Below are 14,139 nucleotides of genomic sequence, written 5' to 3'. Positions count from 1 at the left end.
GAGCAGAGAGCAGGAAAAGATTCTAAGAGCATGAATTCCAGTAGTGATTAGGAAACTGGAGAGAAAGCAACAGGTATAAAGGATTGGGGGGAGATATTGATCTTGAAAAGGAACTAGAAAGTGGGGCAAATGAAGAGTTGTAGAAGGACTTTTGAGTTGAAATCTGACTTGAAAAGATAGTGGTATAATGAATGGCGGGATAGGAGATAAAGACCCAGTATACAAGGTATGGCCCATTGGGTCACATTTGTGCTGTGAGACATCTGAGTAAGAAATGACCCACATACAGTAAGAAATATGGGACTGATATGGGAAAGAGATAAAAATCTTCAAATAATTGGTTTAAAGGAAGATGAAAGACAGTTGCTTAGTCTAATACCTATAACACAAACCACACTTAGTAACTATTGACCATCGAATGCCAAGAATGAGATTAATGAAGGCAGAAAAGACAGCCCAGAATCAGTCCTCAGGCAAAGAAAGAAGAATGAGTAGAGTGGTAGGGGAAAATCAGTAGAATACGAGACGCCAGCAAGTCGAAAGATAGGACATTTCCTCCAAAAATTGGTGGGCAACAATCACAAGTGATGTGATTTCTCGGGCAGGAAAGACTTGGTGAAAGCATTTGCATTTAGAAGTCATGTAGGTTTCACAGAGAAGCTTTTCAGTTGAGAGGTCAATGTTGAAACTAGACTGAAAAAGGTAAAGAGAAGATGGATGTTTAGAAGTAGGAATACTTCCATTAATCAACAGATTCCTATTAAGTAAACTATTTCAGAATTGCTTATGGTTATCTTGGGTTTTTGCCTGGAAGGTTGAGTCAGTTTAGAGTAATGGGTAGCGAAGTAAGATGAGTCGAAGGTCAGAAGGTCAAACTTAAGTTCAAAGAACTGACTCCTCTGTATAGGAGAGGAAAAGTTACCCAATCTCTCAAAGCTTTGATTTTTTTTTCACCTGTAAGAAGGATAGGATGATAGTACATCACGCAAGCAAAGCACCCAGTACGTTGCCTGGCATACAGTAATATTTTTTAAGTGAGTTATTATCATTACCTATCCTAATAATTCGATGCATACATTGTATTATTCATCTCAGAAAACTAAACATTTATTTCATTGGCTTTTATTTTTAATTATTTCCCCCCCAACCTAGTATGATAAAACTCAAATTAGTTAATTTTCAAAGAAGTAGCAATAGCTACATTACTGAACCTCTTTAATCTTACCCTCCTCAACTGAAAATAAAAATAATAATAGTAGCAATACCAGAGGTTTTCAGTGAGAATATTAGAAAATGAAAGTAAAAGTGCTTGTCAGTTATAAAAAATGAAAAATTTAGCAATCATTATTCTCATTAATTAATATAACTTTGATCCATTGATTTTAAAGAGTACAACATTAGTTTTATATATTCAGTTGGACTTTTGTCTAATGTTAATTCATATCATTAATAAAGATCTTTCACCTGAAGAAAGCTTTTTCAAAGTGCTTTTATATTTATTACCATATAAGATCCTCACAAAAGCTCTGTGAGGAATAAAAGACAATGGTTATTAGGGGCTATCAAAATTGACTTTTCAGTATTCATGGTGTCCTCTTTCCAATGTGGGCCTTTCTTTTGGTTTATTTTTTTTTTTAATTTATGATAGTCACAGAGAGAAAGAGAGAGAGAGGCAGAGACACAGGCAGAGGGAGAAGCAGGCTCCATGCACCGGGAGCCCGATGTGGGATTCGATCCCGGGTCTCCAGGATCGCGCCCTGGGCCAAAGGCAGGCACCAAACCGCTGCGCCACCCAGGGATCCCTTTCTTTTGGTTTATATATGTAAAATTACAAAATCCTATAACTGAATCATAATGCTATTCAATTTAGCGCTTTCCTTGTATCATTCTGGATAACAGGTAATTTTAATGGCAATATCCAGAACAATTAGGTTCTAAAGTTTTCAATACATTCAATTAACATGTTAACACACATAAGAGACCATGGTAACATGGTCCAGAATGTTAGAACCCCTTTAATCAACTATGCTTATATTCCATTAAATTGATTATTTTTCCATCATTGGGCAAAGATGAATTCTTATCTTCTATATTTAGTTTTCCTTTTCATAGGAGATAAAACACCAGTCTTGAACATTTGTCCTTATTGACTCCTTCTTCCTCCTCCTCCTCTCCTCCTCCTCCTCCTCCTCCTTCTTCTTCTTTTTTAAAGATTCTACCTATCCTTTCATGAGAGACACAGAGAGAGAGGCAGAGACACAGGCAGAGGGAGAAGCAGGCTCCATGCAGGGAACCCGACGTGGTACTTGATTCCAGGTCTCCAGGATCGCGCCCTGGGCTGAAGGCGGCACTAAACTGCTGAGCCACCTGGGCTGCCCAACTCATTCTTCTAAACTTTGAATTATTTCACTATTTCTTTTTGGATTATTTCTGTGATCTATAGGAATTTGAGGGTCCAAACCTGGAACATGACAAAGTTCTGAATATAGTAAGATGACAAGCATGTGACTCTTGAATCTCTTCCTAAGTACTACCATTCATAGTACTGTGAACATATGTGACCTTTTTATAGTAGCTACATGAGAATAAGAGGAAAACATAAAATCTTCCCTGTTCATGTAAAAGAAGAAACAAACTGTCCTTATTGGAAGGTTTTTGAAGATCTTGGATACATTACCCAAATACTTTTACTTGTTCCAAGGTATGAATTTTACACCAAAGCGTTGCTAGTTCTTTGCCTTTTTTCAAGGTTAAACCATTAAAAGCATCCCCATAGCTATGCTCCTTTGAATAGCATAGAAAATGGCATCACTTAATACCAATTCTGTACTGGAGTAAGTGGTATTTTGGTGACCTTTGAGTGTATTTCTGAATGGGCCGTAGAGAAAATCAAGTGATGATTTGTGTGTAAGATCATGTATTTCTTTGGCTGCCATGCTAACGTCCTTCAATTTTGTATCTTCAACTGAGAACCTATATCTCTTCCAAATTTTAGATCCATATTTGCAATTGCTTTAAGGAGATGATAGTTTCACCTCTATGACTCACAGACATCTCAAAACTGAATACATTCTTGACTTCTCTTCCCACAGCTGGTTCCCCTCTTGAATTCTACGACTCCATGAAGGCACTTGGTCATGCCAAGTGGTAAGCAGTGGCTCCTCATCCTATCTCCCATGCTTCCTCACCTCTGCTTCCTGTAACATCCATTGTAATGTTGACTTTTACCTCCAAATAGCTCACATATCTGTTTCACTTGTTCAACCTCAGTACCTTATTTCTTACTAGGAATAGTGCAGAAGGAATATTCTAACTGTTGTTCCTGGACAGGTTTTATATCCTTCCAATTCTTCTCTCACCTACCAGAGTCAATCTTTCAAAAATGTAAGTCCGGTTAATTTATTTCCTTGTTTAAAACCATATTGTGACTTCCCATAGACTACAGATAAAGTCCCAACTTTTAAGGTAGATGACAAGTGGGATAGAAAGACAGCTTACACATACTGAGCCCTCTGAGTCTAACACTCTGCCCCCCTAGAGGGAATTTTACATGTATCCTATTATTTAATCCTCAAAATATGCCCACTGTATAGAAAAATATAATTAAGACGTAGAAGTTAGGGGCAACAAGTGGAAGAATAAGTGGTCTTTCTGCTTAGAAGGCTGGTACTCTATTTACTATACCCTGCTGTTTTTCCACATAATTTAGCCCCAGCTGACCTTTCTGATCTCAGTTCTTGGAACAACCATACCCCCATCATAGACAAGTACCTTTAGATTCTCAAACTCTCACAATGTCCAGGACTTTGAACATGGTATTGACTTTGCCAAAAATTCTCTTTTCAACTCTGTATACCTAGCTAGGTCCTAATACATTCTTCTAACGTACTCTGAGCAGAGGTTTTCAGCCTTGGTTAGACATCAGAATCATGGACAGTACATGCTGCCATCAATCCAATTTGAATCTCTAGGGGGTGGATTCAAGGAATTAGCATTTTTAAAAGCTCTTCCTCAGGTGCCTGGGTGGCTCAGTCGGCTAAGCATCTTACTCTTGATTTTGGCTAGTTCATGATCTCAGGGTCCTGGGATTAAGCCCTGCATTGGGCTCCATGCTCAGTGGGAAGTCTGCTGGAAATTCTCTCTCTCTCTCTCTCTCTCTCTCTCTCTCTCTCTTTTCCACTCCTGCTGCCCCTCCCCTCTCAAATAGATGAATAAATCTTAAAAAAAACCCTCCAATATATAAGGAAGATGGGAAAACACTGTTCTAGTGAGTTTCTAGCCTCTTTGGAAGGCTTAAGCTTAATCATCTGTTTTCACTAGACCCAGTCTAGCTCTCTACTCTAATACTCGTCACACTACTATAATTTGCTTTAGCATACCATACGTATTTTGATCTCTGGAATATAAGCATTACAAAGGCAGAGGTCTATTCTAATACAGAGGCTTTTGAATATATCCAGTATGCACATTCTCATTCTTTCTCTCTCTTTCCCTCTCTCTCACACACATACACAGCCAAAATAAAAGTTACACACACACACACACACACACACACACACACACACACACACACAAAACCTGACCCTAACTTAAGAGTGATGAACTCTGTTATTTCCTATTCTATTCTGCTAATTTTATTCCTTTCTATTTAAAAATTGTGATGCCAAGTAAAATAAATCAGACAGAGAAAGACAAATACTATATGATCTCTCTAATATGTGGAATCTAAAAAACAAAACAAAACAAAACAAAATTAGCTCACAGATATAGAGAACAGATTGGTGGTTGCAAGAGATAGGGGTAAAAGAAATGGATGAACTGGAGTTTTTTTTTTTGGTTTAAAAAAGTTAAATAAAAGTAAAAAAATAAAAATTGTGGATTGATACTCATTAAATTATACAACCTAATACTTTGAACTGTGTTCGAAAAGCATCTCTGTAATCATGTTTGTGGTTGTCCTCATGCCATACTAGGCACTTAACAGATTTCATGGATTAATCAAAGTTCTTGAGGAAATGATATATATAAAAGTTTTTACATATCCAAAAGAGTAGGCAGTCATTGCCAGGCAAAAGAAAAATATCAAGATTAACTTTTATATTCTTTAGACACCAAAGAAGAAGTATAGAAAATTGTATAAAACTCAGTTCAAATTATAGCAAAGGAAAGGAATACACAGAGGGTTTCCTTTTCTTAGAATTAGGGAACCTCAGATTACCTCTCTATTCTTAGATGTCCCAAGAAAGATGACAATCCAATTTATTCAGAATACTAATTGTGTTACTAAGATTGCATTCTTCCTTCTTCCTTTGGAATTAACCAGTGGGCCAAGATTTTTTTTTGTGAGAAACACTGAGGAAGTTACTTCCCCAATTTCAAAAGTGTATTAGAAATATAAGCTTCCTTAATCAATTTACAGGTGCACGCTGATGTACAATTCAAAGTTTATCGAGCTAGGCTCTCTGGAAATGTTTTCTTTAATAGGAGATAACTTTTATGATGGGGTTGGGTAGAGAGATATGGGTAAAAACAAACAAGCTTAGACAAGAAACTGGGTTTAAAGCTATGGCCTGAGACAAGATCCAGATCACAGATGAAGGAATCTCAAATATTAATTACTCCATAGTTTCTCTTGTCAGGAAAAAGATCCTAATTACACCTTTATGAGCATCTCTCCCCAACATATACCTACACCCACATACCTTCTTTACAAGCTGGTATTACAATGATCTCTTAGGGGTCCTTAGAGAATCAGTTAAGATTGACAGAAATCTTGTGAAATATTAGCAAAGATACAGAGGCTTCCCATTTTCAGATAGTTATTGATGGTTTTATGTCAGAATTTGGAACAGAGGCTATCTTTATTAATTCTCTGGGGCCCAAAGTGGAAATGTTTTGGACACAGGAAGAATGTGATTCAACTATGAATACAGTTTTTTCATTTTAAAGATAAATTTGCAATGTAAAAATTCTCAGACTGTCACCTCTCAGGGCTCTATATGATATTCTATAAAAATGTATTGGCTTTAACATTCCAGTTAGACTGTCAGAAATAACACTATTTATAAGAAAAATCTCCTCATCCTGAAGTATAAGGACAACTATAATGTCCTTGCTTTTACCAAGAAAACTAAATAAGCATTTTTTCTAATATGAGGAAGGAATTTTAATGGCTTTCAGAGTGAAATTACTCAGATTAATTCCATTCAGGAAGCATATGCTTCATAAAACATGTATTCTTATAGAACCCATGAATTGTGATTATTGCTGAGAGAATTAAACATCCTGTGAAGTGGATTGTAAATAACAGTGATACTCATTCTAGCAAGAGCTGGGGGGGGGGGGGATCTCCATATATAGAAGAATTGATTGACAGTCATAGAGCAAAAGCATATTTGTGAAGGCTCCCCCCAACCCCCTGCCAGCCCCTGTATCCATTCAGCAGCATTTTCACAAAATAAAACATCAATGCTTTCGGGTGGACAGATGTATTGGAATCTGCTGGGAGAGCTGATGTTCTGGCTAGGCATTTGGAGTTTCCTTTTTTAATATGTAAGAATTACTTTCGCTCTACAGCATGAATCAAACAATGAACATAATGCTACCAGCTTCTTCAAACAAAGTGAAAAGGCGAATCATTATACTTTTTTTCCTTCACACATATTATAGAAAATTCCTTTTGTTCAAAATAAAAAAAATCTTTGTAAGGGAAATAAAACAAAGACTTCCATTTAGCTGAAATACTGAAATTGCATGTAATCTCCTAAGATATGTGGTTATATTTATTTTCAATCTTGGCGTTTCCATTTGTTGCTTTTAAACCCCAGTACCTTAATTCAATTCTATCACTTGAAATGCACCATTAACAACAATAATCAATAGTTTTAGTAATTTCGAATTTTTTCCATGACATCGCCAAATCTTTCAGCAAAAGACTGTTATCCGGCCATCCAACTGAAAATCAGAGCTGGCTATAAAAGTCATTTCTATCCATAAAATGTAGTTTCAACCTCAGGCAACTGGAATTTATAGAAAACCCAATATTAACACAGAGGGAATGAAAAAATTGTCTCTATTTTAAAATAGTGTTGGGATCTCAGCTAGTCCTATTGTAGTTAAGGGGAAAATGATATGTCTAAGGTTTTCAGGAACTCTAGAGGAGTTTTATATAGCTTTTAATAACAAATACTTTTTATAAGTAATATACCATAAGCTAAGAAAATGTCCTCTGCATAACTTTCAACTGTTTTTGAAAGGGAGCTCAGAGATCTAAACACAAAATGTAGTTTCTTCTCCATTCTCCCATAGGAGATACAGTTTAAAAACAAGGCAACTTTTTCTCTTAATGATTCAGAATCTTGCAGTTTCTCAGAATTTTCATTGTATAGTAATGCAGATAACAACATATAGTAGATACATGGATGTGTCTTTGCCCTCAATCAGACTTGTTCACTAATTTAAAGGATGTTTTATCAAATCTTTATTATAAAATGGTCTCTTGGATTATTCTTTCTTTTCAAACTAATCTGCTAAAAAACCCACGTGAAGTTTTATTCTTTATCTACCATAGCTGATGAGAATATGTGAGCCCATATATTTATTAAAATTCGAGGTAGCTTCATGGGTATGTAGAAGGAGGAAGAGCTAAAAGTTTATAAAATAACATAAGTAAGTTGCAGCAGAATATTCTCTAACCATTCATCTAAGAGTTACCAAAAAAATCTAACTTTGCATTGCTTTTATATTCTAGAGCCATGGGACACATCTACAAAGATAAAGTCAGATGTTGCTCTAACAAACTATGATGAACGAACCAATGATCAAACTAATTCAACACACATTGTGGAGGAGCAAGTGGGGTCTAAGGAGCATGGAAGACACAAACGACGAATTTGAGAAGCTATGAATTGCCACTGTCATTAACTCTATGCACAAGAGCAGGAAAGTAGATCAAGTATCCTATCAAAACAAAAAAAAAAAAAGAAGGAAAACGAGGAAAGAAACATTGCTTATTATGGTCTGACGGTGGAATTATTTTTCAAGCTAGGATATACAATCACTTTTTCATCATAATTTAAATATATGGAAAAAAGTAGTCCAAAACCTGGATCATATTGTTTTTAACACTCTAAGTTTGAGATACTAGTAAAGTTCTTGTTTCATGTCAGAAAACTCAACTATACATAACAACACTTCATAATGGTTCAGAAAATTATATCAGGCACGGAGAATGAACGTAAGAAGCCTCCTTGAACCAAGATGTCATTTAGACAAAACTACCCTAAACTTCCCTTTTCACTGTTTATGCATATGAAATTTTATAGCAATAATTTTTGTTTCTAGGAAAAACAATTGTCTGAAAATTGTATGATCATTAACTATGACAAATTTAGCCATCTCATTTTTCTTTTTACAGATCGTGTTGGGAAGAAAGCTACAAAATGCCAGATTAACATTTCAAAATGTATTTGGAAGTAATGAAGGGAAACTGATTCAGTTAGCAACGCTAAATAAAACAGACAATTCATACAGATGCTTTCCCTGTAAAATATTAAATAAACACTCCAAAATGGCAACTTTTTCCATTTAATAAACCAATTCCTAATTTATTTCTTGGAGCAAAGTTTCTCCTTGGCCAAAGCTCTGGTTTTACGTGCAAGTTTTCCCTGGTGAAAAAAACATGGACCATTTGGAAGCCTGGGGTGTTAAATGAAATACTAAATGACTTTGCCTTCTCCCTCTGCCTCTTTCCTTCTTGGCCATATGCCGCACTGTATCACGCCATATAAAACAACCACTTTACTTTGTCCCCAGCACATCAGTTATGAAGACCGACGCTGTGAACTGTTCACATGGATTCACAAGAGGCAAAGTAGAAAAGCTTTACTTACTTGCCATTGTTTCATCAGCTCTCTTACTCCCTTGGAATCTTCTAGAAGCCTTTCCTTATGGGTGGCATCCTGCAGGACGTTGGCAGTTGTTTCGGCTTCTGTAAGCCAGGCAAGGAACTTCTCCAGGTCCAAGGGGAACTGTTGCAGTAATCTGTGGGTTTCTTCCAGAGCAGCCTCTCGCTCACTCAATCTGCAAAGGAACCAATGTCCAGATGTAATTCTCCTCAGTTATCAGAATGGTGCACCCCGGGGGCCCTCATTAAAGGAGCTAAGATCAAGGGACTAAATTGTAATATACCAACAAGGGTATGGGTTGTTGCTAAAAGCCCTCTTAGAAGCAACAACTAGAATAGTGTGTGTGTATGTATATTTGTGTGTGTGTGTGTAGACTCTGGAGTGTTCATATATGAACTTCCAAAAACAATCTTTTTTTTTTTTAACTTGATAGTTTTTTTTACTGGTTGACTGTGAAAACTTATTTTCATATGCTGCAAAAGTGAAAGCTCATCTTTATAGGTAAAGCTCCCAAATCCCCATACCATGCTTATCTTTGATGTCACCTGAGGCAGAAAGTCAGGATTCAGTAGGCAAGGAAAAAGGTCAAGAAAATGCAAAGCTAAACCAGAAAGTAGAACAGTGGAGGAAACAAGAGAAAGGGATCAGAGGGCAGACGAGAACAGAAAGACTAACAAGGAGAAAGATGACATATTTCACAGAAAACATTGTGCAACATATCACATTGCGTGACAGTATTGTGTTCTAATGGCTCTAACTGCAGTGTTAGCTTTACATTTCGTTATCTGATGGTCATGCAACTGAGAATATTCTCCCAAAGGAAAAACTTCTGTGTAATGGAAAAAGGAAAGCTGAAAAACCAGCCAGACCTGGGTCCAATCCCAATATCCTCTACCATCTGTGTGGTGTAACACCTTACTTAACCTCTCGGAGTTCAAAGTTTCTTATCTACAATGCCTATTGCTGGGCTGAGAATGAAAATATGACAATGTGTGTGTCAGGATGACTGCCTCCCACATACCGTTAGTTATATATCAGGGTTACTCAAACACCTTCCTTCACTCGGCCCACATCCCATTCCTCTTTCTCTAAACTTTTTTTTAAAGATTTTATTTATTTGAGAGGCAGAGAGAACACATGAGTGGGGAGGGAGGGGCAGAGGGAGAGGGAGGAGCAGACTCCCTGCTGAGCAGGGAACCTGAAGCGGGCTCTATCCCAGGACCCAGGACTGTGACCTGAGCAGAAGGCAGATGTTTAACCAATTGAGTCACCCAGGCGCCCCCTCACCCTTCCTCTAATCTTTTAGAAAGGGTGAACCAAATTTCCTAATGACACAAAAATCTAAAAAATTTATATATATATATATATATATATATATATATATATATATATATATATATATAATGCATATATTGTGGATACACACACATATGCCCTCAGCAAAAATCTACATAATAACATCTTGGAGGGAAAATTGTCTTTGGCAGTAACAGTCCCATCTAAAAAGATTCAGGTAAATTTTGTCTGCAATGAGGAAATTAGTACTCTATTTAAATGCCATATTTGCCTTCTATTACTACACAAACACTTTCTGGGATTAAACATAAGCTAAAAATGGATTTTAAAAAATTGAACACTTGAATATGATACACACTGCTTGTTAGGATGTGATTGTCAATAATTATGCAAAACTGCAATTTATTTCAGCAGCAACTTTATCATGGGATGTGCAAACCAGGCAATAAACAGCTCCTGCCGAGCCAGCGGCAGCAAAGCCCCCGGAAGAGCTGTTTATTCATCACGGGTGAGGTTTTTGCTGAGCCTACAGTCTTCCACAGTGTAGTTTCGGTGCTCATACTGGATAAAAATCTTCTGTCTGCGTTAACTGGTGGAGGGTAGAATAGGTTTATGAGGATGCAGCTATCGGAAAAAAAGGAAGCATTGCATGAAGCTATTTATCAACCCCTAAATAAACTGTAATGCTGCATAGCCTAAGGTTACCTTGGCATTTGGGTTGGGCAAATCAGTTCAACCTTGCCTAGTTCATGGACTAACCTGGACTGCTTGCTCCCTGCTTATCTGGTTTTCAAACTATCAATGGAGGGAGGAAGATCAAAATCGTTATTTATTTATCATTTTATTCAGTATGACTTAAAAGCTCAGAACCATTGCAACAGCACTGAGAATCTTAATGTTACAATCTGGCATGAAACGCACAGGTTGAAGCACCTGAAACCTGCTCGCATCTGGCCATTTCTGACCTACAGAAGTGGCGATCTCATCCTGTTCAAGCTAGTATTTCTAGGCTGACTTGCACATCAGAAATCACTAAGACTTACGCCACCTCTAGCCTAAAATTTGGGGTAGAAATAAGCTGTCGCATTCCAGAAGACAAGTGCAGGGTTAGACGATGACATATTTTCTAACATGCTCCAACTTCATGGAAAATAAAAGGACAAAAATGAAACTCTCAGGGCAGAGTGAAGCCTGGAGAGAGGTAGACAGTGTGCATTTTATTATCAGGGTCCCCCTCATCATGAGCTGCACACGATGCTCCCCTATTCTTGAACTAAAAACACCACTTATCCTCTGCTTCCAGAGAAGGTAACTAGTAAATAACTTTCCAAGAGTTCTTTGTAAAATACGATGCACATAAATTAGATGAAAGGGTTCTACCGAGACAATGAGATTTCTAGCCAAATCCTACCAGCGAGTTTGCTGCTTTGTAAATTAGGCCCTTAGGGAAGAACAGTAACTCTTGCAGGACAGTAAGGCACCATTTTCCTCAATGATACCCTAGTGCTCAGAAATATTGACAACATCAAGCTTAATCTTTGCTAATTTGGAAAATATGTTAACAAAATTCAATGGCCGTGAGAGCAGAAAATCTCTTCAAATGAGTTCTTTTACAGGCCTCTTTGATCAGAGGTGAGATTGTTGTTTCCTGCTCATGTGGGAGTTTTAAGGCTGCATCCTTTCTCCTGAGGTCAATCTACGTACGCCGAATTCCTAAATTTTAATCGCACCAAGCCTAGACCAGAAATGAGGGTACTTATATGTCATATTTGTGCATTCAAAATAGCTCCGGATGTATGTCATACTTTTTAATTTTCCATAACCATATGGCTTTAAGTGGCTTATATGATTAATAAAAATGCAGAAATAATGAGAATCATAAAGAAATCTTAAAAATTGTTTTAGAATAAAACCGAAGATCTTGAACATGGGTTATTTTATCAATTCTGTCTGGGTTATCCAATTATGGGATCCTGGTGAAAATTTGGGTGAACTTTAAAAGTAACAATGCCCAGGTATTGGAAATAGTAATAATACTTTACCAATATATTCTACTACAGAGGTTAAGTCCTTTTTTATGCAACTAATATTGTCAGCTATTCTAGGTTTATAACATACAATAGCTAAGAATCTGGTGGAGTGTGGACTGGTATGATGACTTTTATTTTTTTTTCTGTTTAAAAGGTCACCATGTACCTTTCTCAAGTGCCTAAGTATGAGTGGTGTGGTACAGTGGTTCTCAAAATGTGACCCACAGACCAGTGGCATTAGCATTATCTGAGAACATATTAGAAATGCAAATTCTCGAGCCTTACCCTGGACCTGCTAAATCAGAAAGTCTGTGCATGGAGTTCAGTGGCTGTGTTTTAACAAGTCTTCTAGGTGATTCCAATATATGCTAAAGCTTTGAGTATCACCGCCACTCGAGACCCATTCATTTTGCCCTAGCTTCTGAGAAAGCTACTGGAGGCAGGATGCAGCCAATGACTGGTGAATGTGTGGGCTATAAAAGCCTGGCCCTCTTGCTCCAACTCAGAACAATTCGGGAGGATTGGGGAGGGGGGTGGTTGATTGATGCTGTGGTTGCAACTGCACTGAAGCCCAGCTTCTCCTTCCCTGTCCTGCTTCCTTCCTGTTCCTTCCCTCATAGGTGTTAATCCTGACAGCACTCGCTAACAAAATTCCTGCAAGTTAATCGCTTTCTCAGAATCTGCCTCCTGGGAAAACTGACATGCTGAGATGTCATACTAAATGAGGATTTTAAAAATATACATGCTTAAGAAATAAATGTATGTGAGAAATATACAACTACTTACACGGACTGTGGTCTCATAAGGGGACAGGATGGAGTATTCTCACACTCAGGAAATGAGCCTGAAGAGCGCCTGCACCCTTGGTTGCCCTTTAAGAGGATCTATAGAGAGGCACCTGGGTGGCTCAGGTCATGATCTCAGGGTCCTGGGATTGAGCCCCTCATCGGGCTCCCTGCTCAGTGGGGAGTCTGCTTCTGTCCCACCCCCCGCTTGTGCTCTCTCACTGGTGCACTCTCTCAAATAAACAAAATCTTAAAAAAAATAAGGATCTATACGTAGTGTAGAGTTGCATTATCACCAGTTAGAAGCAAGAACTTACTGAAGGGCAAAATGCTGTAGCTGTAAAGCTTAGTACAACCCTGTACCTGCCCAAGAAGGTACTCATCCAGAGCCAATTCTGCTCAAAGGGGAAGAATTACAGAAGGCAGGTCTTCAGCATCTCCGTTTTCCGTTTAAGAACTGATTATCAGTGAGGCAATCAGACAAGCAATACTCTGATCTGTCACCAAGCACCCACACACATATCAGGGTATCTCTAACTAAATCTTTAAGACTCCAAATTTTCTATTGAGTTGAATATCAGCAATTTCTTATGGGTCAACTTAATACATAAAAAGCACATGAGGAAAGGGAAACTTATTACTTTCCCAAGTAAGGCTGTAGAGCTGAATGAATGCATAGACAATATTCTACTCATAGATACATGAGTGGACAATACTTTATCAGTGCACTGTAACCAGGATTTTACATATATAAAATTTTAAAAATATGTTATATATAATCAAACAGAAAGAAACACATTGAATATTTTTAGGGGGAAAAAGGCTCAATCTGATAGAGGAGGCTATTCGGCCCAGGTGTTTTTTTAAGTGTGACAAATTGAGGAAATTCACAGCACTCAGTCTTCTGCTAAAAAACACCCCTGATCTGTGCCCTTGTATTGTCATGGAGTAACCAAAAAAAATACCTGCACTATCACCTTCCTGGCTTATTTGCATTGAACCACTATAATTTCCTATGATATTTTTAGGAAATGATTACAGGATGACAATTTTTTCCCCTTTTGTTGGTGTTAGATACTGATATAAGAGAATGAGCACCTTAGCAGCAACGTGCAACACTAG

General features: G+C 37.6%; 1 protein-coding gene across 16 annotated transcripts in view; it reads right to left on the bottom strand.

The window, feature by feature from the left end:
- DMD (dystrophin) overlaps positions 1–14,139 on the bottom strand; it is a 2,162,139-nt gene that overhangs the window by 478,527 nt on the left and 1,669,473 nt on the right. For all 16 annotated transcript variants that reach the window (XM_077887780.1, XM_077887782.1, XM_077887777.1 and 13 more), the window contains one exon: positions 8,892–9,081. In XM_077887780.1, coding sequence (XP_077743906.1) covers positions 8,892–9,081 — 190 coding nt within the window. The remainder of the gene's footprint in view (positions 1–8,891; positions 9,082–14,139) is intronic.

This window comes from Canis aureus, chromosome X (assembly GCF_053574225.1).
Source record: "Canis aureus isolate CA01 chromosome X, VMU_Caureus_v.1.0, whole genome shotgun sequence".
NCBI lineage: Eukaryota > Metazoa > Chordata > Mammalia > Carnivora > Canidae > Canis > Canis aureus.
Note: the sequence above shows the minus strand (reverse complement) of the source record. Positions and strands in the feature narration are given on the sequence as shown.